Source organism: Podarcis pityusensis, assembly GCF_964106645.2.
Source record: "Podarcis pityusensis genome assembly, chromosome: Z".
Lineage (NCBI taxonomy): Eukaryota > Metazoa > Chordata > Lepidosauria > Squamata > Lacertidae > Podarcis > Podarcis pityusensis.
Window position 1 is genome coordinate 33512639 of NC_138044.1, and position 19409 is coordinate 33532047.

At 41.9% G+C, this 19409-nt stretch overlaps 1 protein-coding gene across 2 annotated transcripts in view; it reads right to left on the minus strand.

Annotated features, from left to right (window-relative positions):
- Positions 1 to 19405, minus strand: part of TNMD (tenomodulin) — a 38564-nt gene extending 19159 nt beyond the window's left edge. Inside the window, exons 1-2 of one of the 2 annotated variants that reach the window (XM_080990505.1) lie at positions 19080 to 19405; positions 1076 to 1210 (exon numbers count right to left, since the gene is read on the minus strand). Coding sequence is in view for 1 of the 2 variants with exons in the window: in XM_080990504.1 (XP_080846630.1) it covers positions 1076 to 1210; positions 1375 to 1422 (183 nt within the window). In the remaining variant the exon portion in view is untranslated. Of the gene's footprint in view, positions 1 to 1075; positions 1211 to 1374; positions 2234 to 19079 lie in introns of those variants that run through there. The other variant, XM_080990504.1, reaches the window with a different exon arrangement.
- Between the last annotated feature and the right edge of the window lie 4 nt (positions 19406 to 19409).

Here is a 19409-nt window from a genome sequence, read left to right on the forward strand (position 1 = left end):
CTTGCCATATGTCCAGGTTTTCCCGGACATTTTTCTGAGTCTGCAAAAACCCACCCAGACGCCTTTTTCAGAGCCCAATTCCCATACGTATGGTAGCTCTACCATTGCATTTGATGTCCAGGGAGACATGAGATATAGAGATACCGTCCAGCTAACACAACTAATAGTTATTGATAATAAAATTATCTTCCATGCATTTGGCTAAACCTTTCACTTTGCCCCTCCACCCACACATTATGATGCAATCCCCTGATTTTCTCTGTCTTCAGGGTATGAATACACAACCCCCTAGTCAGAATGCCAGATCTAAACCACAGCATCTAGGGCAAAAGGGGAAAGGAAGATTGTGTTTGCATCCACAACCCTATGCACGAGGGGGAAAGTCCTATGATAGTATGGCATCAGCTTATGGATGCTGTGTTTTTACATGCATGCATTTTTTTTTTTTTAATAAAAGGGCTGCAACTCATAGGCAAAGCACCCAGGTAAGGATGGAAAAGACCACTGTCCGAAACCTCAGAAAGTTGCTGTCAGCCAACAGTACTGGACCAGATGGAGCAGTGGTCTGATATGATATAGGGGAGCTTCCCATATAAGTATATGAATAAGCTCCAGCCCCGCCCCCCCAATGCCCTGCAAAATAGGTTAATAAAAGAAAATGCAATACAGCAGGTTTCCCCCTTCAATAGTCTTTTTTGGCTGCTTAATGCTGCAGGCACGGAACAGCACAGAGTAATCAGCCACCCTCAAGATTTGGCTCCCTCTCCCTTAAAGTGGTGGCATAGTGGGTTTTCCACCAGTTTCTGGCAAGCTAATGGAAACAACATGAAAGCATTTATTCACAAATTTATTATGTGACCGCTACTATGAAGGAGATGGAATGCCTCTGTGGAAAGGATCCCATTATTAAAAAGCAAAGCAGGGTAAGCACCTAAAACTTTGCGTAAAATCTACTTGAATAGTCTGTGTCCTTAAAATAATAAGAGAGGATATTTAGAAATACCAGGTAGATTTTAAATAAGTAATAAAATAAAATAAAATAAATATTAAATTCAATGCACAGAATGCAACTTACTTTTTTAGGTGGTGGATTCCAAAAATAATAGACCCCAAGAAATGTCAGGATGACAGACAGCACTAGGCTGCAAAGCAACACCCCACAGATCTTGTATCTTTTGCAGAGTTCTTTCGTAGCTTTAGGTGTTTGTGCCTAATAGATAGAAAAGGGGAAAGTTAGAGAAAAGTCGGTTGTCGAGGCAAGCTGTAATGTGCTGGGCATGCATGCTTTGAAAGACAGAATGACAGATCTTAGCAAGTAATTGAAGGCATTCACTAACCCACCCTGTAAAAAGGATAACAAAGCAATCAACCTACATCTTGGACGTAGAATTCCTCAGAGATCTCCTGGGGATCTTTCGCCATTGTGTTTCCTCCCTCTGCGTGAAATTTCCTTCTGCCTGCAGAGAGAGATGGAGAGACCTCTGGGGCTGAGGTGGAGCCACACGATGCTTTGCCTCACATGGGTGTGTCGGGGAGGAATAACTCCCTCTTTCCTGGCTCAGGGTGATCGTAGTAAATGGTGCTTTTTCCAGTGTGTGGAATCTCATAGGGTGGGAGCGGTGGGAGTACACGAAAGCTGCGAGTTCCCATGCTGAGGCCGGCATAGGGTTAAGAGTGTATGTTGGGTGTGTGTGAGTGTGTGTGGCTTGCACATTGAAACTGAGACCACAGAGGCCATGCGTTGGCTTTCTCTCTGAACTGGAAATGCTTGCAAATGTACCCTTTATGCACCTGCTGAAAATAGGTAACATTTTGCTCCTCCCTTGGTGACCGCTAGTTTCTTTCCTGTGCTGACTGAAGTCACATCTACATACACCATGCTCATTTACAGGACATGGTTTCCCCCAAAAGAATCCTGGGAGCTGTAGTTTGTCCGAAAGAAGATGGCGCCTGATGCAAGTCTCCTGTGAGCCTCAGCAAACTGAGTAGGAGCTTTTAAAAAATAATATGGGGAAAAGACACACTCCCGGAAAACAAGCTTATATCCCAGCCAGCTAAGGACTCCAGGAGTCACCAGACAGCATTTTAAACATCCTCCCTTCCTTTGAAGCTCTTCTGAAGCCCCTCTGAAATCCCACTGAAGCCATCCAAAACTCCTTGAAGTTATCTAAAACTATTTGAGGCTAATTACAACGCTCCCAGTTTCCTTCAAACAAAGCCCTTAAATATATGGATGAGACAAAGTCACCCAAATCACAGAGCTACAATCCCTCCCAGAGGTACAATTTGTAGCGCCCTTAACAAACTCCCAGGATTCTTTGGAGGAATGTCAGAACACAAGTAAGAAAGAAGATAACCTAAGCTGAGAATGAGTGAGACAGGGCCTTCCCTGATGCTGTTGGACTCCAACTCCCATCAGACTCAGCCAGCCAGGCCAATGGTCAAGGATGATGGGAGTTGCAGTCCAACAACATCTGAAGGGCCACACAGGTTCCTTGGTTATTTTCCTCTTTATTATTTGTGTTCCACAATTGTCTGAATATTTTTCTTTTTCTGCAAGCCTTTAACTATGTTGATGTTTGAATTAGGAGTTGTTGCTTTGCCATTCCGAGTTCTTCTATCCTGTATGATCTAGCTGAGGTTCCTGCATCGCAGGGGGTTGGATTAGATGACCCTTGGGGTTCCCTTCCAAATCTGCAGTTCTATAATTCCATGATTCTATTTTTAATTTGGTATGAACTGCTTTTTATATGGGGATTGTTGCTTTCCTTTTTTTCTGTTAGCAGCTTTGAGTCCCTTGGTTTGGAAAGAAAAGCGAGGCAGAATTGTTAGTATATGCAGTAAATTAAAAGGGTGGTTTTTTCCAATGATTTTTAAAAAATAAAATAATAAGTTCAATTGTTTATTCAATTTATGCATCACTTTACACTGCCAGAAGCAGTTCTGATGTGATTTATAGTGGCAACAGCATGCAAAATATAATATGCTAATTTATTTATTTATTTAATGCAAACTGATGCAGAAATGTGGAGAACTGGAATAAAGGCTGGAAATATTAGAAACTGAGAGGAGCCAAAATTGACAGATTGGCCTATCCCATCCAGCTTTGTGTTTTTGGAAACAGGGATCACTCCTTTGTCCCAGAATACTGAGGTGTAACTTGATACCTGCAGAATTTAGCAGAGACTAATCCAATACGCCTTCGGTCTCTATCTTGGAACTGAGTCTAAATGCAGCTTACATGGCTACAAAATGCAGTCTATTTCTGCTATTATGTCACCTTTAGGCCAATAACTCAAAACCTTGCTTGCTTTTTTGTGACTTTTTGATTGACCTTAATAAATGTATTGCTCCACTGTGATCCACTGTGGGTTTTGAATTTGTGTTTATTAAGGGATATCAATATCCATTATCTCAAGAAAGCAATAGCATGTTAATGATATCCCTTATAAACAGCGGCTTGGGGGTTACCTAAAGGATGGGACATTTTAAAATTGATTACAGTATTGTTTTTCTGCATCCTGGAATAATAGCGGAACAAGACAGGAGAACTCTTGACAGGAACAATGATGCTGCCATCTAGTGTTCTCTAGTGGAAGAGAAAGCAAGTGTTTTCTCTTCAGGTGAATGGTAAGACTGCATTGTTGTTTAGTCGTGTCCGACTCTTCGTGACCCCATGGACCAGAGCACGCCAGGCACTCCTGTTTTCCACTGAAACGACACCTGACCACTTGCAGCACTTCCTTGGTTGGTGTTCAATGTTGCCATTTGTTGAATCAATACACATTGCAATAACAGAGGGGGACGGAGGGGGGGGGGAGGACGCTCTTTTGGCTCCAAGGTGGAATTATATGGGGCAGTATTTGCAAGAGCTCTTGGGAACGGTCTGTGGCTCAGTGGCAGAGCATCTCCTTTGCATGCAGAAGGTCACAGGTTTAATCCCTGGCATCTCCCGGTAAGCCTGGGAAAGACTGCAGTTTTGCCCCAAGACTATTTGCTCATCTAGGTAAAAGGTAAAGGGATCCCTGACCATTACGTCCAGTCGTGACCGACTCTGGGGTTGCGGAGCTCATCTCGCTTTATTGGCCAAGGGAGCCCACGTACAGCTTCCAGGTCATGTGGCCAGCATGACTAAGCTGCTTCTGGCAAACCAGAGCAGCACACAGAAACGCCGTTTACCTTCCCGCTGGAGTGGTACCTATTTATCTACTTGCACTTTGACGTGCTTTCGAACTGCTAGGTTGGCAGGATCAGGGACTGAGCAACAGGAGCTCACCCTGTTGCGGGGATTTGAACCACCAACCATCTGATCAACAAGTCCTAGGCTCAGTGGTTTAACCCACAGCGCAACCCGCATCCCTTATTTGCTCATCTATCCCAGGATTATTGACAATGACTAGTAGGGGATCTTCCTGGGACTTGGACAGGTTCCCTGCCATTGAACCAGGACCCCTGTTTCCCCAGAAGCATAAGCTCAGCGGAGAAATAAGTCCAGGACAAAGAAACAGCAACAGAACACTTTACTCCTAACAAGTGTTACCAGTACTAATGAAACATGTGACTGGAGTGAGTTATTTATAAGGAAGAGCTGCAGGAGGCAATGGGCCGTATCCAGCCTTCTCTATCCATTGGAACATGGGCTCTTTCTTGCGCTACCAGAAAGTGAATTTTAATGTTGAACAACAGAGGCATCCCATCCAACAGCTGCACTAGCAGAAACCCATTGCGCAACAGATGACACAATCTATTTCACAGCAATGGTACCAACAGCCTGCTCAAGCCTTCTGTTGCTCAGCAGTGTTCCACTGGTGCAAAACATTTCACCAATAGAACAGGTTTATCACTAAGTATGTCTCTATGTCTGGGGGGTGGGGGAAATCTCAAGTGGGGGAGGCCAAAGAAGGCAGGAATACATATCAAAAGCAACTGCCATGAGAATAATGTAATAATAACATAATAAAGCAACAACTTAATAGCAAATATAACAACATATATATTGAAAAATCAGTATGATAAATATAATGAGATTGCATTACAAGTATTACACCTCCTGGCAATTGCAAAAATAACAAGGAAGTATGACAGTTTTGCTTTGGTCACAGAAACACCCATCACAGGTCTCTTGTTGTTTTACTATCCCTCTTGCTTAGGCATCCATGAGAGAGAAATTAAGATGTGAAAAACAGAATTAGTACTTCCTGTTATCTGGGATGCCTGGTCTCCCTTTAGAGTGGCTGACAGCAGCTGAATGAAAGGCCACAGGAGGAGAGATCCTTTAATTTAACCATAAAATAACATGACTGCTCTCGGTCTGGTGTGTGTGGCTTCTGTGAAGTGCTGAGCCATAAAGAGAACTCATGTTTCTTCCTTACTGGGGACTCTTGTTTGTCATTTTTATAAATCAGTGTTTATGGGTCTAATTATTGTAAATGCAGCAGACAATAAAGGTGACTGTGAATGCAACATCCGATAATGAATTTTGCAGCAAGCCTGCTGAGCTGAAGAAGGCAGCTGGAAGGATGTTATTTTTCTGTATGATAATTATAGATTTGTTTACATCCTTCTCTCTCTCTCCCCCCTCCTTGTGGCACCAAGACTGGAGTTTCCTCCCAGGTAAGATCTGCTAAGCTCCCTCTTTAGTGGATTAGCAAAGTTTTTTTTTTTTTTTTAAACCAGGTTAGTTTTTAATATATAATCTATATATTTGTATTTTTAATATATAATCTGCCATTTTAAAAACTTTTAACAACTGTGTTATACGAAATGCAAATTAATGAAATTAATACTATTGTTGTTATATGTTTTTAACACCACCACCACATTATTAGGGGTATTTTTTCCCTTTTAATGCTATCTGTATGAGCATTTAGTTCTATAATGCTATCCATTAATATTTTATGTGCTGCTAATATATTGTTGTTAATGACTTATTTCTATTCTGATGGATTTTCTTATTTTATTGCAAGTCACTTTGATTGTTTTAACAGAACATCAAATACTAAAAACATAAAACATGTCCACATATATAATATGAAAGTAAGGCTCCAACCCAAGCGGAGTAGGTCCCCTTGAACACCTGAAGGAGTGTCTCCACCCCCATCGTTCTGCCCAGATACTGAGGTTCAGCTCTGAGGGCCTTCTGGTGGTTCCCTTGCTGTGAGAAGCCAAGTTACAGGGAACCAGGCAGAGGGCCTTCTTGATAGTGGCACCTGCCCTGTGGAACGCCCTCCCACCAAATGTCAAAGAGAAAAACAACTACCAGACTTTTAGAAGACATCTGAAGGCAGCCCTCTTTAGGGAAGCTTTTAATGTTTAATAGACTATTGTATTTTAATATTTTAATATTCTGTTGGAAGCCGCCCAGAGTGGCTGGGGAAACCCAGCCAGATGGGTGGGGTAGATATAATAAATTATTGTTATTGTTGTTGTTGTTTGATGATGATGATGCCTTCTGAATAAGCATGCATAGAATTTCACTGTCAACTAATCCATTTGTCCTCCATTATCAACACTATTTTAGAGAGAAACAAGAAGGCAGTTCCCTGCCCTGATGGGTTTACAATTAATAGTTGAGTAGGGTTTTTGAGTAGCGAATTTGACTCAAAATGTAAAATTCTGCAAAGCTTTTTAAGTAAACCACAAACCTCATCCCAAAATAGTGATTTAAAGCTTTTTGAGTTGTTTCCGCTGCTTTTACTATTGTGTTGCCATACATCCAGGTTTTCCCTGACAAAATTCCCCCCTGACACCATTTGTATACCCCAAAACCAGGATATGTTGGGAATTTTCCTGACGTATGGCAAGCCTGTACTTGAGCAAAACACGAATACATGTTCATTTTCCTTCCTGTGTAGGAAAAGCAGAAAGTGGGCAGCAATACTTTGATGAGCCTGTTCTCCACCTATGTTGTTGTCTGTTGTGCCGTGTGTGTGTTCAGATTTGGACCCAGAATTTTCAGGAGGACATTTTGTGGGTTAAAGTCCAGAATCAAAGGCAGGGGTTAACTCTTCCACTCAAGTAACCGTGAGAAACTTTTCAGCACTGAGATCATTAGCGCAGCTCATAATGTTGTCAAAAAGCTGTTTTCCGCCACATCAGCATTTGCAGCTAAATGGTCTGCCTTGTCTTCAGCTGCATCAGAAGATTTAAAGGGACACGACTGTTCTCCATCTCTGGCCATCTTACTGCTGAATGCCTGCCATTGCAGCATTTGAGAGGGGGCAATTAATACAGAAAAGCAGCAGAAGAGAGCATTTTGCTTAGCCCATCCCTTGCCTACTGCTCCTCTTGCCCTCTCCCTCAGTCCCTGAGAGAAAAGTGGTGGGTAGGGGCTGTCATTAACCATTTCTACCAGCAGCAGCCTTGACTCTGACAGAGAGGCAGCAGAGCTAGCTGGATCATGAAGACTTGTGGGGCAAGCTATGGAGGCACTGAACTGAGATCCATCCACAGTGCCCATCAGCAGGGACCCCTTTGACCCCAGAGACTCCCAAAACAACAATGCTTGCACCAGACTCTGCTGAAGAGTAGAGTGGCTTGGTGTTTCATGCTTCTTGGTGCCTGCTTGCCAGCACAGGCAAAGATGAAGGAGGGGGCTGGGAGAGGTTAGGCCCAAGACTGGAGAAAAGGCCTTGTTTGAGTTGTTAGAACAGGTAGTCTGCTTGGCACTATCCAAGATGCTGGAGCCCTCACCAGCTGTCACTCACAGGCATTTATCATGCCCTATGACACAATCATGGCAGGGCAAAAGGTCCTGCCATGAATACAAACAAAACTCACTACAATCAACTAAATGCAACCGACCATGCTATGGGCTCTCCAACTTCTAGTACCACCAACAAAATCAGACAGACAGACAGACAGACAAATGAAGAGCCTACCCTCACAACGCCGACACAAAACGTCTGCACATGTACTAAGCAAAAGAATGAAAGATCATTACCCGCCTTCTTTCTCCGTCTTCTCCCCCCAATCCGCAGCCTTCGAGTTCCTTTTGCTGAAGCCGGGAGAGCAAGATTCTTCTGGTTTCAGCGAAAGGAACCTGAAGCCTCTGGAACGTGTCGGGAACTCGCGCTGCGCTCCGAAGGCTTCAGGCGGCTATCCCTGAAGCCTGGAGAGTGAGAAGGGTCGGTGTGCAGCGACACCTCTCGCTCTCCAGGCTTCAGCGAAAGCAACGCGAAGCCTCCAGAGCGCGGAACCAGGGCTCGGCTACTAAAATCTGGTTGTGTTTAGAATAATCTTGTGAGTAATATAAAAAATACGAAGCGAGACATTAAGGAGACCCAAAGGAAAAATATGAAGAACAGAGCTTTTGACAAATGGACTACCAAAAACGCGTGAGGCAAACGGTGGAAGTCTTTTAAAAATATTTTAATTAAGATAGATAAGGATATGATGAAAATACATAATCGAACATAAATATAAATTGGAAATGGCTGTGTATAGTGAATACTTATCTACTTTTAAAATTCTCATTCTTGATCTTATTTCTTCCTTTTATCTTCTTCTTGTTCTTTTCTTTTCTATTTTACCTATCATTTCTTTTCTTTATTGTGAATATTGTTTTGTAGAGGTGCAAATAATTGTAAATATCAGAAGAGGTAAAATGTTTTCTAATTTTCTATTGGTTACATGTATTTTCCTTTTTTTGTATATTTGTATTTTTTTCTAATTTGTACTCAATAAAATTAATAATAAATAAATAAAGCTCATCACATGTCCATCTCCTTGTCCCACTTGGCGGCGTCAGGCAACTTCATGTTTTGTCACATGAAATCAAGGAACATGGAGGCCTGCAGTATCCGGCCCAGCCTCTGGAAGTGCCATGTATGGTAGGAGAGACTCCACAGCTGCTTTGATCCCTTTGTATTGCAAGAGGCTCTCTGGCGTCTCATGCTTGAGGAGGGTTTCCACCACTGCCTCAGCCTCGAGGTAGTTCCGCGAGTTTGTGTTCCACGTGATGGAAAACTTCAACACAGCCTCTGGAAGAAGGGGTTTGGGGAAGACATGTCAGGAAGGAGTGCAAGTTGCAGGCAGCGTGGCCACCTTGAACCAACACACCTCTCTTGCGAAGCGTGGCCAGGTCTGGGCACACATCTGACCTGCGCCTTTCTTCAAGACTGGGAAGCAGATCCAACACCCCTCCCCACCTAGCAGAAACAATTAATGATGGGAGGGGAGACTGAGTTTATTCCAGACTACATGGCTTGCAGGAATGGGTTTTATAATATTTATAAAAGTACAACAGCAACAATATGCATTATAATCTTTGCTCTAGTATTACAGAGCTGGTGGAGCTAATTTGAGGCTGTGTACATACCATACATTAAAAGCATTATCGCTTCTCCCCTGTAAGAATCCTGGGAACTGTAGATTACCCTTCTACTGTATAGCTAGTGTAATGGGTTTAGGGGTTGCTCATGCGTAAGTTGCCGCCACTCCTGGCTAGGTTACCTGGTTAACCCTTTCTGACTGAACAGCCTCCAGCATCGTGACTGTCTCAGTCGCTTGCAGAATCCGTCAGTGGGCGTTTCTTAAACTTCTTCCAGCACAAAAGTTCCTTGACGCCAAGTCTCCTCCTACTCTCCCTGCGTGGAAGTCTTCTGCGCAGGGAGGGTGTGGGCAGTGGAGTACCCGTACTCTCTCCGCTGGTCTCCGGCGAGGAGTCTTGGAGCCTCCTCCCTGATTCCCCCATCTGCCCCCCTTCTCTACTGGTGTTATGCTGATTTCCTTCCCCAGCAGACGGGCTCCCTCTCTCCCTACTGGGACCCTCTCCGCCATCCCTTTGGAGCCTTCCCTCCGCTTCCAGCTCCGATGGCAGTTCCCTGACAGCTACAATTTGTAGTACCCTTTACAAACTGCAATTCCCAGGATTCTTTGGGAGAAATGTGCTTTTAATGCCTGATTTTCCTGTAGCAGGCATGCTCAGCTACCCCTCTGGAAGCTCAATCCCACAGAAAGCTGTGACGGCCACCAACTTGGATGGTTTTATGCAGGAAAGGCTATCAATGGCCACTAGGCACGATGGCTATGCTCTACCTCCACAGTCAGTGGCAGTAACGTTTGTGAATAGTAGTTGCTGGAAGTTGCAGGAAGGGAATACAGAATGCTCTTGTTTCCACAGGACTCTGGTTGGCCACTGTGAGAACAGGATGCTGGACTAGACAGGCCAATTTGGCCTCATCCAGCAGGCACTTCTTATGTCCTTAAGTGGTTCAAAGGTAGAGATTGTCAGAAGGCATCTTCCAAAGCAATCCCACCCTGCAAATAGCTTTGGAGCCTTCTTGCCTCTAGCCTAGCCCTCACCCCTTTTCCTGTTACCGCTGGAGTCTTCTTTTGCTTGCCACGCCTACGGGCTCTCTTCCGGCCAACGCTGCCAATGACAGATCTTTATAACTTGGGGTCGGTGAGATTCGGTAATCGCAGCACCTTGCGCCTGCTGGACCTCCTGAGCAGAGCGGGTTGTGTCTTGCTCCTCGTGAAGTAGAGTGAAATGTGAGGAGTGTTGCAAGCCGGTGCAGAGGCAGAAGGTCTGGCCGAGATGGTAGAGCACGGCTTCTCTGTCAGGGACTTCTTCCTAACCCAGTGGAACACCAGTATCATATGCCTCTTAGATGGGTTGGACATGCTGAAGACCAGGGTGACTTCAAAGCGGAGGACGCAGCAGGCAGTTCCCTATCAATGGCGCCAAATCCAAGCAAATGTTAGCTCCAGTCCTGTTAAATCGATCCAGCAATTATGAACGTTAAATAAGGGATTAATTCCTCAGCCAGTATGAAAAGACTTTCTGTGGCTTTTTAATAGATGGGAGCCCCCAACTACTACCACTGTTGACAGCCTGTTGCCCCTTCACTCTGCTTGAATGGGTTATGTCACAATGGTTCCTTCATAAGGTGTTTGTGAGCATGAAAATGCTTTTGGGAGTTTCAGCAACGAAGGCTCAGGTATAACATACTGTTTGAAAGTCTGAACATTTCCTCTTTTTTTATTTAACAAAATTTATATACGCTTTTATAATTTATATACAAATTATTAAGAGAGTAAGTTAAAAATATGCTGTAGTTTATTCACTTATAGGCTAGTTTACATACTTTATTCCTTCTTATACTTCTATCCCACCTTTCCTCCGCAGAGCATACACACTTCAGCCTCCACCTTCTCCATTTTATCCTGACAGCAATATTGTGAAGAAGGCACCTGGGGCATCAGTAAGTCATCCTCTGCAGGAGAGGCAAGCTCTGGAGGCATCTGCAAAGGCCCTATCATAGTCTGCAAAAACTAAACAATGTAAGGAACCAGTGAAACCAATGTTTCGTGCACCACAGGGGGACACTATTCAGGCCGGAAACGCTGCCAGAGGCCATCGAATTCTAGGGCAAAGCCCTAGGATCACCTGCTAGGCCAGACATAAATGTTTCCAGTGAAATAACAGAGTTGAGGTAGCCCACACCTTGTCCAGGTATCCCTGCTTGCCCTTTTAGAGGGAAGCACCCCCTCAAGAAACACAAAGTTCTTTTATCACAAATGGGCCAAACTACCCAGCAACGGAATAGTCCAAAAGTAGCAGTTTGTTTTGTTTTGTTATAACAATGGCTAAGAGGGGGATATGAACCCTGTCTCCCAGGTCCTAGTCCTACACTCTAGCCACAATGGCTCGTCTCTAAAATGGCAGTCGCCACTATCAGGGCAAAACAAATCTGAAGAAAATAAACTTGCTCAGAAACAGCATAGTTCAAGAGCATACACAGAGTGCTCATAGTCATTGGAGGCACGGAGAGCCTCTGGCGCCCTCTGTCTGCCTCAGATATACATTAGCAGCAACTGAGCCTGCAAGCAGATACATTCTTAGAGAGAATGAGTCACGTGTCAGAGACTTAACAATTAACTGCTACCTGTAGCAGGCTTAGGCCTGAATGTAGGCCTCCCTGCTTCTGCTCTTGAGAATCTTTGTCTCATAACAATATTAAAGGAACTCAAAATAGTGCTCCCGCCCAAGGCTAGATTAAAATTTGGCCAACAGCGCTGCACACACCCAAAATAAAGCCAACCTTTGGGGATACTATAAACGAAAGTGATTCTAGCTAAGCTGGGAACAGCCCTGATTAGCCCCACAATTAACAACAGGAGAAATGGGGGAAACTTTTGCGAAAGAAAGCCCTAACGGGGGCTCTCTCCCTATTGGGAAAGGCAAGCCACAGATACAGGGAGAATCTGCCTAAAGGGCAGGGCTAATGGGTGGGGTGGGAAATCAAACAGGAAAAAAGGGGAATTAAATTATTTAAGGGACTAGAGAGGATTAAAAAGAAGGGGGAAATAAAGAAATGTAACCAGACAGTTCCACTGTCCTCCAGACAGTCCAAGTGCTCCATGTGATCCGGTGCAAGCAGCTAAGAGGACGCAATATTTAAAACCTCTGACCCCTCCTTCAAAATTTGCAACAAGCAGTTCACCCCAGCGACCCAATTAACCAATTCACTGCCTGGGTCACTCAGCAAATCTGCCCAGCAACACTGGGGTGGCTTGTATGCCTCACCGCAACACGTGCTCTCTGCTAGGGAGAACACGTTTTGTCACGTATAAGAATGTGTTAGTTTTATCCTTTGGGATATCTTTATCAAGAATTCCTGGAATTCCTAGTAGATATGCCTCTGCCTTTTTATTGTGTGATGCCCTTATCAATTTTTTTATCTCGTCGTGGATCATGTCCCAAAAGGTTTTAATCTTTGAGCAAGTCCACCACATGTGGTATAACGTGCCTTTTGTCCTATTACATTTCCAGCATTTATTGTTGTTCATTTTATTCATTTTTGACAATCTGTCCGGAGTTAAGTACCATCTATGATGAATTTTTCTGTAATTCTCCCTTAATAGGTCACACGCTGTAAAATTTATGTTTTTCTCACCCTTACATGGGTTTTGGATATACTGTATTTTTCGCTCTATAGGACGCACTTTTCCCCCTCCAAAATTAAGGGGAAATGTGTGTGCGTCCTATGGAGCGAATGCAGGCTCCTTGGCTTCAGTGATAGCAACGCGAAGCCTCAGAAGCGCAGAGGGAGCGCTCCCAGTCCCACCAGGAGACACTGGGGACTGAACCTGATGCCTTCTGCATGCTAAGCTGTTGTTCTACCACTGAGCTATGGCCCTAGCTCACAATATTGCTGTCAGGATAAAATGGAGAAGGTGGAGGCTGAAGTGTATATGCTCTGTGGAGGAAAGGTGGGATAGAAGTATAAGAAGGAATAAAGTATGTAAACTAGCCTATAAGTGAATAAACTATAGTATATTTTTATCTTACTTTCCTAACAATTTGTATATAAATTATAAAAGTGGTATATAAATTTTGTTAAATAAAAAAAGAGGAAATGTTCAGACTTTCAAACAGTATGTTATGCCTGAGCCTTCATTGCTGAAACTCCCAACAGCATTTTCATGCTCACAGACACTCTGACGAGTGCAAAAAAAGAGGGGTTGTCCTTTATGTGAAAGAAAAGTGGGAACCCAAATTAATCTGTAAAGACGAGGAGGGGAGGATATTGGGAGTACAAACTGAATGTGATTTCTATCTATGCTCCTAATACTAATAAGGCAGAATTCTATAGAAAACTGGAAGAGAGACTGATCGAATTAGATGGTCAAAAAACAATTGTATTAGGTGACTTTAATGGAGTGGTTAAAACAGAACTGGATAGGTCATCAAAGAAAAAGAAAGGTAACCAAGGGAAATTGCCAAAAACTTGGCTTAATTTGGTGGAAAACATGGATTTAATAGATGTTTGGAGGGGAAAAAATCCAAGCACAAAACAATTCTCCTTTTTTTCGGAACCCCATCAGAGCTGGGCAAGGATAGATCAGATCTGGGTCTCAAGATGTATAATACCAAGAATCGTAAAATGTGATATACAGCCAAGAACTCTGTCGGACCATAACTCCATTAGTTTAGAAATAAGGGGCAAAACACAGAGCGTTTACAGATGGAGGATGAATCTTTTTGAGATCCCCGAGATAATTGAAAAAGCAAAGGCCACTCTGGAAGATTACCTTAAATGGAATTTAAATAAAGATACCAACATTGATATAGTCTGGGACGCAAGCAAAGCTGTCATGCGGGGTCATTTAATACAGCAAAACAGCCTTAGAAGAAAGTTAAGAGAGAAAAAGAAAGAAGACATCTTAAACCATATAAGAATATGTGAGGAAAATTTAATGAAAAAACCTAAAGATGAACAAAACAAACAAGCTATTAAGATGCTACAAACCCAATATTCAATACTGGTTAATCAAGAGGTAGAATAGAGAATAAAATCCATGAAGCAGAGATTTTTTGAATCAGCGAACAAAACAGGGAACTCTTGGCATGGCAGTTGCGGAAAAGACAAAAACAAAGTGTAATAAATAAGATCAAAGTTGAAGGACGGCAAATAGAAAATCCGGAGGAAATTATGAGAACATTTCTTAAATACTATGAAAACCTGTATAAAAGAGAAAATGAAGATCCAGACAAAATAAGAAAGTATTTTGAAGATTACAAAGGGAAACGCATAGGCGAAGATGAAAAAACACAATTGAACAAACCAATTATGGAAGAAGAAGTAAAAGAGGCGATAAATAAGATGAAGCTGGGCAAAGCCCCAGGCCCAGATGGGCTATCGGCCAAATATTACAAAACACTGGGGGATAAACTAACCCCGGTACTATGTGATGTGATGAACAGAATTTTGCAAGGAGGGAACTTACCAGACACGTGAAAGATGCACATATAACCTTGATTCCCAAGCCTGATACGGATAGCTTAAACATAAAAAATTACAGACCTATCTCATTGCTGAACAATGATTATAAAATTTTTGCGGGAATAATGGCGGACAGACTCAAAAATTGCTTAAAAGATGTCATACATAAAGACCAAGCCGGATTCCTCCCAAATAGACAGTTAAAGGACAATGTCAGACATATTATAAATATCATAGAATACCTAGAAGTTAAAAATGAAATACCGGCGACCTTATTGTTTATAGACGCTAAAAAAGCGTTCGATAACGTTTCATGGCAGTTTTTGATAAAATCTATGGAGGAAATGGCGATAGAGGCCAACTTCATAAAAGGTATAAAGGCGATCTACTCTAACCAAACAGCTAAATTAATTGTTAACAACAATCTGACAAACACATTTAGCATTATGAAAGGAACAAGACAAGGTTGCCCTCTCTCCCCTTTACTATTCATAATGGTTCTAGAGGTCATAGTGAATAAGGTGAGATACACGCCAGAGATATGGGGCATTAAAGTTGGAACAAAGGAATATAAGTTGAAAGCTTATGCGGATGACCTAGTGTTATCGTTAGAAGAACCACAAATAAGCGTCGGTAAAGTTTTGGAACAATTAGATGAATTTGGCAAAGTATCACGTTTCAAACTAAATAAAACAAAGACTAAAATGTTGGTGAAAAATATAGATAGGAATACAAAAGAGAACATAGAACAGGAATGTGGAATTAAGGTCTCAAAAATAAATCAAATACTTAGGTATTTGGTTAACTTCAAAAAATATCAATCTAATTAGCGATAATTATACACCTATGCGGAAAGAGATCAAAAAAGATCTGGAGATATGGAATAGGCTAAAACTTTCATGGTCTGGAAGGATGGCGGCAATCAAAATGAATATCCTCCCAAAAATGCTGTTCTTATTTCAAACCATCCCGGTAATTAGGGGATCCACGATCTTTAAAGAATGGCAAAAAAGTCTTTCAAAATTTATATGGCAGGCAAAGAGGCCAAGAATTAAATTTCAAATACTAACAGATAGGAGAAAAAGAGGGGGCTTTGCCGTACCAAACCTAAGATTATACTATGAGGCTTCCAGCCTGTGTTGGCTTAAAGAATGGATTACTCTGGAGAATTTAGACCTGTTAGATCTAGAAGGCTTTAACAATAGATATGGTTGGCATGCTTACTTGTGGCTAAATAAAGGGAAGGTCCATAAAGGATTCTCCAATCATATTTTCAGAGGAGCACTGCTTGAAATTTGGGGAAAAAATAAGAAACTTTTAGAAAAGAACACTCCTTGGTGGTTATCCCCAACAGATATATTAACAATAAAAAAGGTAAACATGGAAGCGAAAAGGCTAACATATGAAGACATATTGATTAAAGCAGAAAAAGGTTGGAAGATCAAATCATATGATGAACTGAAAGACAGACTAACAGGTTGGTTGCAATACCATCAGATAAATGCACTTTGGAATGAGGACAAAAAATTGGGGATGAACGAGAAAAAATCTAGATACCAGACAGAAGTATTAGAAGGGAAAACTAAACTGTTAGCTAAGATGTATAATTTGCTGTTAGAATGGGACACAAAAGATGAAGTAGTAAAGGAGGTAATGATAAAATGGGCCATGGACGTGGGACATAATATAGAGTATGAAAAATGGGAGAGGTTATGGAATAGAGGAATGAAATTCACAGTGTGTGCCACACTAAGGGAAAATTTAGAGAAAATGATGTATCGATGGTATATCACACTGGTAAAATTGGATAAAATGTATAAAAGCGGAAATAAAATGTGTTGGAGATGTAAGCAGAAGGAGGGGGATTTTTACCACATGTGGTGGGCGTGTGACAAAATCAAAAAAATTTGGGAGCTCATATATAATGAATTAAAAAAAAATCTTCAGGTATACCTTTTCAAAAAAACCAGAGGCATTCCTCTTAGGAATAATTGGGGATGAAATTAAAAGAAAAGACCAAAACGTATTTCGGTACGCGACAACGGCAGCTAGGATATTGATAGCTCAAAAATGGAAATCAGTTGAGATTCCCACGATCACAGATTGGCAAACAAAATTATTTGAATATGCAGAATTAGCAAGAATGACAAACAAAATCAGACACAAAAAAGAAACAAAGTTTACTGAAGAGTGGAGTAAATTTGTGACGTATATTGAAAGAAATTGTGGTAAATTAAAAACTACAGCAGGTCTAACATAATCCTTGTTATGAGTAAATTTTAGAAATAGAAACTGCAGGAGAAGAAAAAAATGTAAGAAAACCGTAGCAGGATAGGAGGGAGGTCAAAATGCGTGTTAACGCAGTGTAAATAAGTGATTGATACTTAACATTGATTGATAAGAGTGTTTACTGTTTATTTTTATATGCCTTTTTTCTTCTGTTATATGTTTTTTGTTTGTGTGGAAATCTCAATAAAAAAGCAACAACAACAACAAAAAATAAACAGTATGTTATGCCTGAGCCTTCATTGCTGAAACTCCCAACAGCATTTCATGCTCACAAACACCTGATTGTGACATAACCCATTCAAGCAGAGTGAAGGGGCAACAGGCTGTCAACAGTGGCAGTAGTTGGGGGCTTGTTCTAAATTTTGGCCTTGAAGTTTCCAGTTTCTGAGCTTTGGTTTTTCCCCAAAAGCAAGAATTTTGGTCTTCTGATATTTATTTTGAGGCATTTCATCTCACAATAGGCAGCTAATTTTCTTAGTGCTCTTCTAAGCTCTATGGGGGTTCTGGATAGTATTACCACGTCATCTGCGTAAAGCAGAGCCGTGATGTGCCAGTTTGCTAACTTGGGAGGGTGGAAGCCGAGGTTATGGAGAGTGGTTACCAGGATCTGTTAAGTGCCCTAGCTGGCTGCACCTGACTCTAAGGGCTGTATTTGAATGTACTGTAATACCTGAATTAAATATAGTAGCCTTCTATCGAAGGTAGTGGCCCGAAGCTTGTCCCAGAGTCTCGTTCTGGGAACTGAGTCAAAGGCTGCTTTTAGATCAAGAAAGGCTGTGCCTGCCCTCCTGACTTATATTTTTCTATAAGGTGTTGTAATGTTAGGCAGTGATCTAGCGTGGACCTGCTGGGTCTAAATCCCACTTGTTCTGCTGCCAGAATGTCTTTATCCACTAGCCACTCTGTGGATTTTTCCAGCAGGCCCTTAGAAATAAAAGAAGCAATAAAAATATAACTGAAAGACAATATGGGTATTTTAATGTGGTGGATGGGCTTGTTGTGTTGAACAAAATTCTTTGATATTCAGTGCAATGTTTGTCAAGTTGAGTCTTTTTTTAAAAACAAACAAACCATTTTTTATTCAGTTTTGCAATTTACATTTACATTTATATTCATATTCAAATACTAATCATAAACATAAACATATAGGATTCCCTGAATCTTTAACTTCCCTCCACCCCTTCATGGGTTCCATTGTCAATCTTTTTCAACTGCATCATATAGTTTCTCCATTTTTAAAATAAAAAAATCCATTTTTACCTTAGTTCTTGTTACATTACATTGGTACTCAAGCCCCTTGGTTCCTAAACACCGAAAACCCGGAAGTAAGTGTTCCAGTTTTCAAACATTTTTCAAAAGCCGAATGTCTGATATTGCTGTCGGCTATTGTTTCTGGGGCACCTGCACCAATCAAAAGCCGCACCTTGGTTTTTTAACATTTCGGAAGCCAAACGGACTTCCAGAACAGATTAAGTTCGAGAACCAAGGTACCACTGTATCTGGTGCTTTTGTTTTGCTCTTTATTTTGCATTTTTGTTTTTGAGGCTTTTTCGGTTAATTTGTTTTTGTGACTGTATGGAGCCCAGTTCAGCTGATTGTGTGACAGCAGAAATGGATAAAAGCCCCCCATCCAAACAATGACTATCATCAGTGCAAGTAAGAACTTTTTTTTATTTTTATCATCTACAGTACTGTCTTGTTTATTTTATAGTACAGTACAATGATTATTGCTTTCATTTTATGGATCAATGGTCTCATTAGATAGTAAAATTCATGTTAAATTGCTATTTTAGGGTCCCCCCCAAAAAAAAGTCTGGAATGGAGTAATGTTTTGCATTACTTTCTATGGGAAAGCGCGCCTTGGTGTGGGAATGCTTTGGTTTTGGAACAGACTTCCGGAATGGATTATGTTTGAGAACCAAGGTACCACTGTACATAATAATAGAATTGTAGAGTTGGAAGGGGCTTTAAGGTCATCTAGCCAAACTCCTGCAATACAGGAATCTTTTACTCAATATGAGGCTTGAAAACTATAAGGCACAGGGCATTTTTACTCACTGCAGTGACTTGGACAGGTGAGATAATCCAGGAGAGCCATTTTATTCAAAAGCTGAGATGTAGTAGCTACATCCCACATGTCACCTCGAAATGTGGCTCCGAGGGAGAACTGGGTCTGAAACTCTGGCCAGCCACTGCTGCTAGTCCGTACAGACGATACAGAACTAAGGTGGGCTGTTGGTCTGCATTAGCGTAAGGTAGTTGCCACTGTGTTCCCTTCCTGTTGTTCCCACCTGGCAGAGAAGAGGGCGCGCGCCCCCCTGCCTCTTTGCCCGCGCTCTTTGCCTGCCTGCGGCCGGGTAACGGTTGTCCCCAGCGGCGCACCTGCTT